The sequence below is a fragment of the Akanthomyces muscarius genome, chromosome 4, assembly GCF_028009165.1.
Source record: "Akanthomyces muscarius strain Ve6 chromosome 4, whole genome shotgun sequence".
Lineage (NCBI taxonomy): Eukaryota > Fungi > Ascomycota > Sordariomycetes > Hypocreales > Cordycipitaceae > Akanthomyces > Akanthomyces muscarius.
The window spans coordinates 2,170,869-2,184,395 of record NC_079244.1 but is presented as its reverse complement, the minus strand read 5'-3'; the positions used below and the strand labels follow the sequence as shown (position 1 = coordinate 2,184,395).

The 13,527-nt window shown below is 56.3% G+C and overlaps 5 protein-coding genes across 5 annotated transcripts; 2 read left to right on the top strand and 3 right to left on the bottom strand.

Annotated features, from left to right (window-relative positions):
* Positions 1-281: 281 nt before the first annotated feature.
* On the top strand, positions 282-2,122 carry LMH87_011395 (uncharacterized protein; the record flags this gene model as incomplete). The annotated part of the gene is made up of 4 exons (XM_056200529.1): positions 282-332; positions 396-1,064; positions 1,133-1,267; positions 1,328-2,122. 4 exons carry the CDS (start codon positions 282-284, stop codon positions 2,120-2,122), a joined length of 1,650 nt encoding a protein of 549 aa, XP_056052369.1.
* An 83-nt stretch (positions 2,123-2,205) lies between these two features.
* LMH87_011394 (uncharacterized protein) lies at positions 2,206-2,736 on the bottom strand (the record flags this gene model as incomplete). The annotated part of the gene is made up of 1 exon (XM_056200528.1): positions 2,206-2,736. One exon carries the CDS (start codon positions 2,734-2,736, stop codon positions 2,206-2,208), a length of 531 nt encoding a protein of 176 aa, XP_056052368.1.
* Positions 2,737-3,404: 668 nt separating this feature from the next.
* LMH87_011393 (uncharacterized protein) lies at positions 3,405-4,109 on the bottom strand (the record flags this gene model as incomplete). Its single annotated transcript, XM_056200527.1, has 1 exon — positions 3,405-4,109. One exon carries the CDS (start codon positions 4,107-4,109, stop codon positions 3,405-3,407), a length of 705 nt encoding a protein of 234 aa, XP_056052367.1.
* Positions 4,110-4,613: 504 nt separating this feature from the next.
* On the bottom strand, positions 4,614-10,855 carry LMH87_011392 (uncharacterized protein; the record flags this gene model as incomplete). The annotated part of the gene is made up of 4 exons (XM_056200526.1): positions 4,614-6,551; positions 6,673-10,460; positions 10,548-10,649; positions 10,738-10,855. The coding sequence occupies 4 exons, from the start codon at positions 10,853-10,855 to the stop codon at positions 4,614-4,616; spliced, it is 5,946 nt and encodes a 1,981-aa protein (XP_056052366.1).
* Positions 10,856-12,109: 1,254 nt separating this feature from the next.
* LMH87_011391 (uncharacterized protein) lies at positions 12,110-12,745 on the top strand (the record flags this gene model as incomplete). Its single annotated transcript, XM_056200525.1, has 1 exon — positions 12,110-12,745. One exon carries the CDS (start codon positions 12,110-12,112, stop codon positions 12,743-12,745), a length of 636 nt encoding a protein of 211 aa, XP_056052365.1.
* Positions 12,746-13,527: the final 782 nt, after the last annotated feature.

The window sequence follows — 13,527 nt, the reverse complement described above, 5'->3', positions numbered from 1 at the left end:
GGTTTTAGGATTTGCGATTTGATTTCAGCGGGTACAGGGGCGTTTTGTTCAAATTTGTAAGATGATAGGGCGAACCTGGTCAGGGCATGGATATGATATCAATTGAGTTTAGTGAAATTGCCTTTCCTACTGGAGTGCCTTTTGAAGTTTAAACCGACGTTACGAGGCGGACCAGGCTAGCGTGTGGCTCATAACTGCCGTGCTTATTATTCACCGTTCTGCCGGTGGCTTGAACCGCCCAACTCAAGCTCGGCGCATCATCACCGCATAAGCACCAAGTAATGTCGCATCGTAGTAGAGGCTGTCTGAGATGTCGACAGCGAAGAGTCAAGGTACGGTCCCGTCGATTCTTCTGCACCGGGCTACCCGGGAGTTGTTAACCCAAGAGCAACTAGTGTGACCGAGCCCGGCCATCGTGCATGAGATGCGTGACGCGCAATGAGCGCTGCGTGGGCTACAGGGACGAAAATGACTTGCTCTTTGAAAACGAAACGGAAAAGATTGTCAAAAGAAACCAGGCCGCCGTCCAGTTGGCGGATACGGCAAGCTTGACTTGGGCGTCAACGCCGTCGTCAGCATCGCGATCGTCGGCGTCCAGTCACCGTGGACGCACACGAAGTCTATCGCCATCACGTTACACTACATCCCCATCTACCACTTCATCGCATTATCTTGATAGCGAAGCCCTCCCCTGGACCGCAGAGAGATCGGCGGGACCCGGGCTCAAAGACTGTGGCATCGCAACAGATGTCGCCGTGGCACATTTTTTTGACCGCTACGTTTTGTACCCATGCAGTGATGCCTCGACACCAGGGTTCCTGGAGCATCTTCCCTGCTTGTTCAAGGAAGTCAACGTCGAGGGACGGCAAGCGCTGCGTTGGGCCGTCAAGGCCACGGCACTTGCGGACCTGTCGCGGCTTGAAGAGTCAACTCCCGAAGCGGCCGGCGCAGCATTTGACTGTTACGGAGAAGCGCTGACGGCTCTCAGAGAGTCTTTATCGGAGAAGGGGAAAGTCCCGGACGATTACGATCTCATGACAGTTGTTGTGCTGGACATATTCGAGGTGCGCTCCTCTGATTCTCTCCATTTTTTTCTGCTGTTACATGGGACTAATCATACTTTTCTTTAAAGACTCTGTTCATGCCAGACTACGTAGATGACCAATCTCACGCACAGGGAATGGCTCACATTCTGCGGCTGCGAGGTCAGGGCCAGTTCCACGATGCAAGAAGCTGGGGTCTATTTCGGCTTGCTCACCACCGTGTGGTAAGTCGCCGTGCAGGCTGTATGAATGATGTATGACTATCGACTAACACCTGTCTAAAGCAAAAACAACAGCTGGCGAAGAAGATGCCGCCTCTGCCAGAAGCCAGAGCCTGGCTGGATACCTTTGGCGGGAGCGACGGCATGGGCCGCCTCGAAAGAGACGGGCAGAGCATCTCCGCTCTCTGCCACCGGGCGAGGCAGCTTCTGACTCGCATCAGCGACCGCGACGCACCGTCCAACGCCGAGATTCTGCAGCTTGTGCTCGAGATGCAGCAGCTGGACAAAGAGGCGACGCTGTGGCGGCAGACGCCCGAGTGGTCCTTTTCGACAGTCGCAAAAAGCGTCGACTTGCGCCTACCCCAGGAGCTGTACCGTGTGCTGCCGGACACGCTGCAGCTACACCGCGACATTTGGATGGCGTACGAGTGGAACTACCACCGCGCGGCGCGCATGATTCTTCACGGGCAGCTGCTGCAGTGCCTGGGCGAGACTGTATCCAGCATGGAGGCGGCGCAGCCGTCGTCGGGCTATCTGGATGAGTTGTCGCTAGCGCTGGAGCTTCGCATGCAGATGGAAGTGTCGGTGTCGACTGTGCAGATACTGGCGGACGAGGTACTCGGCACAGTGCCGCAAGCATTTGGTGACGTGGACGCCAATGGACGTCCGGCGGAACCGGACAGGCTGCCCGGCTGCCGGGCGATAGGCGCATATTTGCTGCTGTGGCCGATCAAGATCCTCAAGGGAAAGGAGGCGGCGACAAGCGAGGCGCAGAAGCACGCTGGTAGTGTCATATTTGCGAGGATACGCGACTGCACGGGCATGAAGAAGAATCTTGGGGAACTGTCCATTATTTGATATGCCTGAAAAATCTATCGCTCATTACTTCCACTCGTATACCCAACTAGCCGAGAGTCTTTTGGTTCTCAAATGCAGTGTTTCTATTTTGGCAAGCCCTTGAAGGCCGTCTCCTCAAACACACGACCATCCGCCAGCTGCACCTTTTCCGCACCCACCACCGAGCACAGAATCCGGCACACCTCCTCGGACGCGTTGAACCACGAGTGGTTGGCGCCCTGCTGCACCACAAAGTCGCCCGCCCGCAGCGTCTTTTCCTCGCCGCTGTCGAGCACCAGGACGACCTCGCCGGCCAGGACGCAAAAGTAGTCGAGGCTCAGGGTGCGGTGCATGGGCACGCGCGCCTGGGGCTTGATGTCGGTGATGCAGAAGAGCACGCCGCCGGGCGCGCAGCGCGGGAGCGCCTCGCCGAAGGAGGGGATCGGGTCGAGGTTGTTGGCGGGCACGGCGTCGCGCCGGTCAAAGATGGCAAAGGCGCTGCCCTGCGGGCCAAAGGGCGTGTAGGTGGGCAGGGCGGCGTCGTGGGTGAAGACGGAGAGGCCGTCGGCGTCGTAGCCGTTGCGAACGAGGCGAGGGTTGGGCAGAGGCTTGGGGCTGGTGGTTGTGGAGGACATGGTGGATGATGTGAGAGGTGTAAGTGGTGTAAGTGGTGTAAGTGGTGTGCGTAGATGTGAGTGAGTTGTATAGTAGTTGTGTGAGACTTGTTGGGAGAAGGGATAATCTACTTCATGAATTGGAAAAGGGACTAGATACATTGGAAGTCCCAGGATACTTATACTTGGAAAAAGACGCGACCTTGGCCCATTCTATCCGAACGTAGATGTAGCCTTGCTGACGTTCTCAAGTGAGGCCATCACTAGCTTCGACAGGGATGTTCGCAGCGCTTACCGCTTTGGGTAGGGCGGGCGAACTTCCCTGTCAACGCCACGGACGCTGACGGGGAAGTTGGCGATACTATGTGGGGTGAGGAGCCTGAACTCGAGTACTCAAATGGAATTGTCTCGCGTTTTTGAAGAGTGAGTAGGCAGACAATACCCGACAAAGGCCAGCTCGGGCCCGAAGCGGCCTGCGCGAGCATCTTGTTCTACATGCCAAATGCCCTGGACAAGTACGGAGCACGCTAAAGTGGTCTGCTCGAAACATATGCGATCCGTGATGATGCCGATTTCCTTCATTATGATACTCCATAACATTCAAGTATCTTGCTCCATGACATAATGTCATCAACGCCAGAGAATGCCAAGATCTGCTCAACTATCAATCCATATTCATGTCCACTATCTCAACCACCACCTCCGTCCTCCACACCACTACCCTCCATCTCCCTCCTCCTCTCTTCCCAGAAGCCCTTTCCATAGCTCACCAGAATCTCCTCTCCCTTTCTGATGCCACAATCACCACTCCTTTTCCCTCCCGCCGCCACCGCGCCACCCTTCTTGCTCTTGCTCTTCCTCTTCCCCGTCGTCCCCGTCTCCGTCCCCAGCACCCACACGCCCACGCAGACCTGCCCCCATCTCTCGCAGAAGACGCTCCGAAACTCTGCGTTCGCGCGCGGCCCGATCCCGCGAAAATCATTCACGAACCGCGCCTCGTTGCCCTGCCGCGCCGCGTCCACCGCCACGTCCGCGTCCCGGTCCAGCCACAGGTCGTAGTCGGACGCTGCGGCTGCTCCCGTGCTCCCGTGCACGCGGCCAAGGTACGCGAGGATCAGGCTGCCGGGCTTGAGGTGCTGCGTCGCAAAGAGCCCATGCTGGCCGTGGGCGGGGTGCGACGGGAGCTGGATGGCCTGGATCCTGACGCGCGGGCACGGAATCGGCGTCTCGGAGGCGGGCATGATGGGCATGGAGCTGCTGCCGCTGCTGGTGTCGGAGGAGGAAGAGGAGGGTCGGGCGTGGAGGGCGGCGAGGTGTGTCGGTGTTAGTTCTTTGCTGTGCAGAGGGGCTTTGAGATATGGCAAGGCACTGGGCCAGTTCTTGGGCTGCGACATGGTTACGTTTATGCTATGCGTGAGTGGTTGTTGATGTCGGAACATGGCATGATTGATGTTGTAAGTGAGGGGCACGTACATGTACACGCCTTCCCCCGCAATACCATCAATGATGCATGTACTTTTTCAGTGGAGGAAACATCACAGCCACAGGCACGAGCAGGCTCAACGACAATCACTCAATTGCCGGAATACAATAATTGAAGAAATGAATCCTATCTAATTTGACTAAATGTTCTACAAAAGTTTTGCTTCGCCATCCTCCCTCCCAAAAGGCGCTCGCTCTCTGGGCTGCGTCCGGCTGAACAGTTACTTATAAAATAACGACGAAAAAAGTCAACAAATACAACACGCGCGCAACCTCGGACTTTTCCCCCTTGCTTCCCTTCTTTACATTCCCGTAAGATAGCCCTTTGCGCCATGTAGGCTTCACCCGTATATCAGAAAACAACAACAGAGAACCAGAAAAAGCTACAGTCATCTCATGAACCTTTTGCCCCCTTTCTAGTGAGACACAACCTCACGATATCTGTCGAGACCCAGGTCCACAGAGTAGGCAAGAAGTCGGTCCTGCGTCAGCGGCAGATGCAAGATTCTCGAACGGAGATCCATATCCTGCTTCTTTTGCGCCATCTTGAGGATTTCTCTCGCCGTCTCATCCGCCATGTCGGAAACGGCGGCATAGCGCAGAATCTCCCGGTCGGGACCGCTCTCGCTCATGGCGTGCAACCCAGCGAGCAGTCTTTCCAGTAGCGTAGATGGGATGCTTTCCTTGTTGCTGCGGTGCTTCATCAAGGCCATGAAGTAGCCGTAAATCTCACCGCCAGCGGACCATTCCGATATATTGTCTTGTCGGCCCTCGAACTGCGAGAGGAGTTCAGACAAGCCGGCGTAGTTGCGCTCCACAATCGCACGGGGAGCGACTTGGTTCACCAGCACGCGGTGCGCCTCCTCATAGGAACCGGCGCGGAGCAGGCACTGCACCTCACCCGAGGCATCCTTCTGCACACTGCGCATGTACAGCGCCAGAGCTTCCCAGATCCAGCTGGCGGGAATCAGCAGCTTCTCCGTCAGAGTTGTAAAGTTGGGTCCGTTTTCGGCACCGATACGGGCGGCGTGGCGGCAGAGGTGCTCCTGGAGAGCATGCTTGCGAGCGGTCGCGTCACGGAGATGCAGTAGGACAAAAATGGCCTCCAACCATTCGCCGCCGCTGGTCAGCTGCGCAGCATAAGCGGCCGTTGCAGCATCGGCCTTGGCGGCGCCGTCTTTTCCGTATGACACCTTGCCTGTTGACAGAAGAGCCTGGCCAAGTTGCCAGGTAAGTCTACCATCCACAGGCGACAATTGAGAGTTTTCGGGACGTAGAACGGCCTCGACGTCGGTATTCGGCTCGGCATACAGCTGAAGCAGGCCCCAGAGAAGATCCTGGCGCTTTCCCAGGTCTGCATCGTTCCAGATTGGCTTGACATTTTGCTCCATGTACCACGGCATCGGAAGGTCCTCCTTGTCCTGCTCGATGTCATCTTGAAACCTCGTTACAGCAGACTTGGCGTCCTCGTCCTTGTTCAGTGCGTACCACAGGCGCATGCCAAAAGCTTGCCTCCAGTCTAGGCCAAACTTTTTCGAAATGACAAACGAGTCCATGCGGTCTTCGACGGGGACGTCTTTCAGGCCTTCGCAGACGCAAACGTTGCCGCTAAGCACCTCACAAATCGTTCGGATTGCCTCTGGGAATTCAGACAGCATCTTGGAGTCTTGCCACGACTGGAGTTGCTCCTTCATCTCCTTTCTGGCTGAATCGCTGGTGCCGATTAGAGACACTAGAGTACCGATGCGAAAGTTTTGTCCCTCCAACAGGTGCTTGCACGCCTCCGTGATTCGATGGCCAGCGAGACAAGCGACCGCCTTGTCTTCGCTGGTCGCGGCCATGCCGATGGCTGTGGAGGAGGCTTGTTCAACAAGCTCGGTCCAGAACTCGGAGAGCTTCTGCTTGCGTGCAATGTGCTCGGGTAGATTGGAAGGAGAGTCTTGACCAAAGAGGATGTTGGCAAGATCCCAGACTCGCCTCTCTTGAAGGCTCGCCGGGTCGCCCATCTCTTGATGATGAAAAATGTCCTTGAGGCTTGTTTGACGAAGGATAGCGAAAGGCGCACCGTCAATCACGTGAACGTCGGTCAGCTTGTCCTGAGCTTGCAGATACTTCGTGGAAGGTTGGCTGGAAAACTTGGCCAGATGAACATCGTTCGTGTCAGTTCCCACGTCGAGGTTCTGGAAGCTCATGATATCGGCATCATCGCTTAGAAGTCGGTTTGATTCTAGAGTGCCGCGTGCTTGAGTCACGACAAGCGTCTCATTCGGACCCCACGTAGTTCGGGGGGTGCTGTGAAAAGCGCGTTCTTTCTCATCAATGTCGAAGGACTTGTCTTGTCGAGTATAAGGCCACTATTAAAATAAAATAATTTAGCATTTATTGAGATTCAGGGCTAGGTACAAATTGGCTTCGAGACATTGTTGCTGGGTTGATGAGAAGGAAATGAAATCAAGTTGTAACAAGGGTACCGACCTGGGGGAATCCCTTTGCAGAGCGAGAAGCGCGCATGTTGTCGCGATTGTCGCGAATAGGCTTGGGCTTCTCGAACAAGGAATTCATCAAATCAATACTGGTGGCAAACCCGCGGCTCTTTTCCAGTGCTGCATTTGCTGCTAGTCCTTCATTCTTGTCTGTGCGTGCCATGCTACGTCGCCCCCAAGCAGAAGCCCGGAGGCTGTCGTCCTGCTGTCCACCAGCGTTCTTGGACGGCGATTGGTTCAGTTCGCGGAGCTCTTGTCTGTCGCGCTTCATCGGGCTGACAGTCTTACGCAGCATCTCCGCCCAATCGTCTCCATCCGCCACCTCGAGCCGAACAGGACCAACCGAGTCCTTGATAGCTCGCATTCTGGCTCTGAGGATGCCGCCAGGAGTACCTCTTCTAGTATCCTGCTCATCCTCCGACGAGGCTTCTGCAAGCTCCGCGGCTTGATGCGGTCCGGACAAAGCTCTCGCCATGTCTTCGTCGTCGGACACGTCATATTCGTCGCCCGTGTCAACGTCCTCCATCTCTAGAGACAGTCTGACATCACTGGGCGCCAAATCCGCGGAGCTAACCCCTAAAAAAGACTGATTTTGGGGCAGCTCCTCGTAGGCTTCTTGATAATCAAAGGCACCAGGCACCCCTGAGCGACGAAAAAGCTGTCTGCTGCTCTCGCTCAGGGCATCCGTCATCTCAGCAGTGGCTTGGGGAGCAACTTCGACCTCCATCTCACCCCGGGGCTGGGAATCGACGTCCGTCTCGTCCTCATCGTCGGAGTCGTCGTCCAGACCGTAAGTAGTAAAATGCTCAACCGAGAACACCCAGACACCAGTGTCCTGGTTGTAATTTTCAAAAGTGGTGTCGGGAATGCGTTGCAGGCGCTCAATGTGCTTGATAAAGCGCTTGGGGTCGCTGCTGATACGCTTCTCACGTCCACCAGCACGAGGCCAAGACTGCTCCAGAGTGATTCTGGCAGGAACATTGAGGCCCTTACCCATGGGTGGCTTCTTAGCAGTGATGGGGTAGACAGTGGCAGATCGGGGCTCGAGCTGGATGATGCCACCGCAGATCTCGTCCAGATCAATGCCGCTGAGATCGACAGGAACCTTGAACTTGATTTCACCAACGTTGTCACGACCAACCGTGAAGCCATCGACCTTTTGCCGCTGAATACGGTTCATGCCCTGCAGCTCGTCCTTGCTGGGCTGCATCCAGTACGAGCCAGGAACATTCTCAAAGCCGCTGCTTGCGTGAGCGTCGACGGCAGCAGCGGCGGCATTGCTGTCCTCCTGCACAATGGCGAGTTCGTTGCCGCTGGACACCTTCTCCATCTCGGGCGACTTTGTTCCATTGGCAGCAGGCTTGGGCTGGCGAGGAGTATCCTCAGCCTGTGTGCTGGGGCTGTCTTCGGGCGCCGGCAGGGCGCGAACCGGCGTTGTAGTCTCCTCGGAATCCACATTGCTCGTGTCGAAGCTGACGCGCTTCAGCAGTTTACGGTTGGTACCATTGCCTTCAGCTGCGGGCTTATCTTTCTGAGGCGTAGTAAAGAGATCGCTGCGAATTTCACGGTTGATGACAAGCTTCTTGGATCCTGTGCTTCCGTACCAGCGGGTGTTGGAGCTGGACGAGAAAGCACCAGGAGCGAGGATACTGTCCTCGCTGTTGAAGGTGCGGCGCAAATTGTTGGTAGACATGCTCTTGCTCAGGTTTCCGCTAGAGCTGGAGCCGAGGAGACTACGTCCAAGACCGCTAGGGGTGCTAGAGATGCTAGCAGGGCTGCCTCCGGGGGTGCCATAGCTGCTGTAGGAAAAACCAAAGCCGCGCTTCTGAGGAGTAGCGAAGCGCGAGGCGGAAGCAGGGGCGAGTTTGTACATCGGGAGAATAGAACTCTTGCGAGGCTTGGCGTTGCCACTGAGTGGTGTGGCAAGAGGTCCCGGGTTGGGGGCCTCGTTTCCACCTAGGCTGGCAAAGAGAGCTGGCGTACCGTAGGCCGACACGTCATTCAGGTTGGCAGTCAGACCCTGGGGGGCATTGGAATTTTGCTGAGAGTTGCCCAGTAGAGATGAACCAAAGGTCGAGCCCTGCTGGTTTTGCTGATTGTTGCTGGCACCACCGAAGAGAGAAGAGCCCTGGTTTTGATTGTTCTGTCCACCAAAGACACTGCCACCAGACGGCTGACTCGGGTTGCCAAAAAGACCGCCAGGCTTCTGCTGGTTGTTGTTTGCGGCACCAAAGAGACCACCGGACGTGTTCTGCTGTGTGTTGTTCTGACCGAGACCACTGCCGCCAAAGAGGCCGCCAGATGTGTTGGGCTGGGCATTGGTGCTGTTTCCAAAGAGGCCACCGCCACTAGCAGGTTTGGCTCCTCCAAACAGACTTCCGGAGTTGCTTTGACCAAATGTAGAGCCAGTCTGCTGCTGCTGATTGTTATTGGCGTTGCCAAAGAGACCTCCGCTGGCATTGTTGTTGGTGGCAGCAGGGGCGGCGCCGCCAAAGAGTCCGCCGGTCGCGGGCTTGTTCTGATTCGCAAAGAGGCCACCGCCAGCCTGTTGTGTTTGGTTCTGCTGGCCGCCAAATCCACCGAATGGCGAGTTGGTGTTGTTCTGCTGCGTGTTCGTGTTGTTGGCATTTCCAAACATACCACCGGCGGCTTGCTGAGTGTTGGTGTTGTTGTTGCCGCCGAAGAGACCACTGCTAGTGTTGGTCGTGGTATTCGCAGCCCCAAAGGCGCCGCCGGTTGTATTGCCGCCACCGAAAGCAGAACCAGTAGTGTTGGTGTTGGCAGTTTGACCAAATGCGCCGAAGCCGGTGCCGGCAGGCTTGGCCTGGTTGGCATTGCCGAACAGGCCACCCCCAGTGTTGGTTGCAGCTTGACCAAACGCGCCACCGGTGTTGTTGTTGTTGGCGGCACCGAATGCGCCGCCTGTGTTGCCGCCGCCGCCAAAGACACTGTTGGTCTGCTGTGGCTGCGCACCGGCGCTACCAAACAGACCGCCGCCAGTAGCAGGCTTATTGGCATTTCCAAAAAGACCGCCACCAGCGGTGGTATTGGTGTTTCCGAAACCAGTGGTTCCTCCGGAGCCGAAAGCTCCGCCAGTGGTGGCATTATTGTTGCCGCCGCCGAATAGGCCGCCTCCAGTAGTATTGCTCGCAGTATTGGCCCCAAAGCCACCGGCCGCCTGATTGTTGTTGGCGGTCGCGCCGAAGCCGCCACCAAAACCAGAAGAAACGCCAAAAGCGCCAGTACCGCTGGCGTTTCCATGCTTTCGACCTTGGGCGTAGTCGACAAGTCGAAGCTCTTCAGCAGAAAACTTCTTGTAGGGATCCTGGAAGCAGATGTTCTGGAAGACGTTGGATTGGGCTGTGGTGCCCTCCTTCTCGGTAAAAGCCTGGAAAGGAGTAACACCGGTACCGGGGGGGTCGCCGCCGCCGCCGCCTAAGGTATTATTTCCACCGAAGCCAGCACTGGCGCCAAATCCGCCAGTCGTGTTGGTGGTGTTGGCGCCGCCGCCAAAGAGGGAGTTGCCGGTGGTCGAGGCGCCAAAACCCGTGGGCTTGGCCGCGCCAAAGACGCCGCCAGAGGTATTGTTGGTGGTACCAAAGGTTGAGGGCGAGGCCGCGTTGGTGTTGGTGCTGCCGCCGAAACCCCCAAAGCCAGTGGTAGTGCTGTTGTTGGCTGTGGTGCCGCCGAACATGGAGCTGCCGGTCGTCGTCGCAGGAGCGCCAAACGCGGGCTTGGCACCGAATGCACCGCCCGCGTTGTTGTTCGCGCCGAAGCCGCCTGTGAAAGTTAGTCTCCGTACATGTTTTTTCGTCATCATCGAGCTCGCGCGACTAGACTGAGGAAATCAAGCCGATGAAAGCGTACCTCCGCTGCCAAAGCCACCGCCAGTATTGTTGTTGCTGCCGCCGAAAACGCCGCCGCCAGCGTTGCCGCCAAAACCGCCTCCAGTGTTTGCAGCACCGAAGCCTGGGGAAAAGATTTCATCAGCACATCACCCATCATAGGGATGGCTTCGACAGGGCGAGGGGGTGTAAAGCATGACGATGGCACGTACCTGTGTTTGCAGTGGTGTTATTCTGGCCGAAGCCGCCAAAAGCAGAGGGCTGCGCCTGCTGTTGCTGGTTGTTGTTGTTCTGGCCGAAGCCTCCGAAACCACCACCGCCAAACGACATGATGACGGTCGCTGGGGATGGGTGGGATTATCGGTGAGATGCCCTCAGGGAGGGAGTCAGGGCAAGGTGTTTTCGCGGCCGTGTGTACCTTGCTGAGCACCCCGGAAATCGATAATCCTTAATCGAAACAGATCGGGCGTAATGAATTCATCGACCGGGAAGAGAGAGAAGAATAAGAAGATGGAATCTCGGTCGATGGAAGGGAGAGGAAAGTCGAATGATGGCCGTCTCGCGCACCTGGATCCAGCTACCCTTTTCGCGCGTGTCGGGAGAAATTTCGGCCTGAGAAAGCTGCTTGCCACGTAGCTAACGCGCCGGAAACTGAAAAAGGAAAAAAGGACGAACAATGAATGGATGCTGAAACGTCAAGGAAAATATTAAATCGTCAGCGCCGGGGATGGTAAAGGGCGGTTGCGCGCCGTGGGATGACCTCAAGCTTTTGCTGATTTGGCGAGAGGGTTCGCTCTAGCACCAAGCTTTGGGAGAGGTGGTGGGTGGGTTGAGGTTCGAGGTTGGTTCGCCCCAGCCAGTCTCTTTTTTTCTTCGTGACTGAGAGTTTCCCTGCCAGAGTGGGTGGGTGCCACTGGTTCTTCAGGCGGCTGGAGCTCACTTTATGGGGGAGCTCTCAGCCTTTAGATGCCCAGAGCACAGGCCGCACTGTGACTTTTAGGCGTCCTCTCCTTGCTGCCATGGAACCTGTGTCCACTGGCCAATTCACTGCGGCGATTGGCCGGCGCAAGCTTTGCTTACTAACTGGGACCAATCACAACGCTTCAAAGAGGTACATTGTGGCAGGTGACCTGCTGCCTGGTTGTTGCCTGCGAGGTACCACGCTACCAAGTACTACTGGTATGACTGCAAGGCGTATTTCTGCAGCTCCGACAACCTGCAAAAGTCGCGCGCGCGCGTCTGCACCACACCTCGGGTCGCGTCGCAAAGTGACCACCCGCCCGCCAGCCATTCTTCATCGGCCATCGTCGGGCCATTTTACAACCTCAGTTCTTGCCAGTCCTGTTTCCCACGCGCAAGATTATCAATCAGACGGACGTGTCAGTCTGCCTCGCTCTGTCACAAACACTTTCGCAAGCATTTTCTTGCATCAATCTTGATTAATTCTCTTTTTTTTCTTGGTGTCTCCCATTTCCTTTTGTTCCCACCTGTTTGGACGCACCTTGCTCCTTTTTTGGACACACGCACTGCAGAAACCACACTACGATCTCTGCGGCTCAAACGAACCGCTGGGCCGCGACAGACATGGCCTCCAGACCGATGGGCTTCAACTCGCAGTCCATCACGCCGCGGCCTTTTGCCGGCCGCTCAATCGGCGGCGCCAGCTCCGGCCAGGACCACCAGCGACAGCGCCAGCCGCCGCCTCCCCCGCAGGTGTCCTCCAACGAGGACTACGCCGGCATCCCCGACGAGGACCGCGAGCACATTGACGAGGTCTTCGACCTGATGGACATGAAGAAGAAGGGCTACCTCAACAGCTACGAGTTCCGCCACTCCCTCGCCGCGCTCGGCTTCGACCTCTCCAAGCCCGAGTACTTTCGCGAGCTCGAGGCCTACGGCACCGTGCCGCCCGACTGGCAGGACCAGCAGTGCCCCGTCAACCGCCTGCACCTCTACCTCGACCAGTTCCGCCTCTGCGCATCCAAGCTCATCGCCGGCCGCGACCCGCGCGAGGAGGCCGCCAAGGTCTTTGCCATGTTCGACTATGACCAGGACGGCATCATCTCGGTCGACGACATGCGCCACCTCGCCCAGGACATCAAGGAGGACCGCAGCCTCACCGACGAGGAGATTCTCAGCATGATTGACCACCTCGACCACGAGGGCAAGGGCGGCGTCAACCTCGACGAGTTTATGCAGATGATGGAGGAGGCTGGCTAAAAAACACGGGCTCAACATTTTTCTGCGATCCTCTGGTTTCGACAAAAGCTTGACATGGACTGGGCTACGCGCAAACTCGAGAGAGACACACAAAGCACCGGCCCGACGGGGCCACACAATTTACGGCGCCCGCCGTGTCGCACCGGCGGTAGCAGACGAAACTGCGACAACACACCCGGCAATCAAAACGCGACTGGCGCAGCCCAATCAACAGGTCGGTGTTTCATCACGTGTGCCGCCGCTCGCTACGAACCGGCAGCGAAGCCACCAAGTGCCTGGGAGTACCGGCGCAGGGTCGCGACAATGGCGTTTGGGGGGCTTTGAACTTGGATTTACATGTATACCTTGCGGTTTCAAGCTGCAACTGTCACATCACTACAGGGCGGCTAAAACACAAAAGCGTGGCGTTGTTGGAGTTTACGGTATAATGGCTGTTTATCCCAATTGTTTGATGCACAGGAACAAAATAAAGTCAAATCTAGAATTTTGAATGGAAGAGGAATTTCGCCTGTTGCACATGCTAACAACACAAAAATTCATTTCAAAAGCAGTCTCGTTTTGTTGAATATTGTTTTAATTGCCCGGCTAAATAAATCATCTCCGTCTCGTCCGCGCTTCAAAGTCAATCTAGATACAAAAATTGACGCTGCTTTTTGCCCGGAAACAAACAATAGACAAACGATATGTAATAAAAGCCGGGGATAAAGAGGAAATTTGCACCAAGCAACGCATATTGTCTTCTTGTCACAAAAGACTCGCAAAACACAAAAGACAAGGGATGA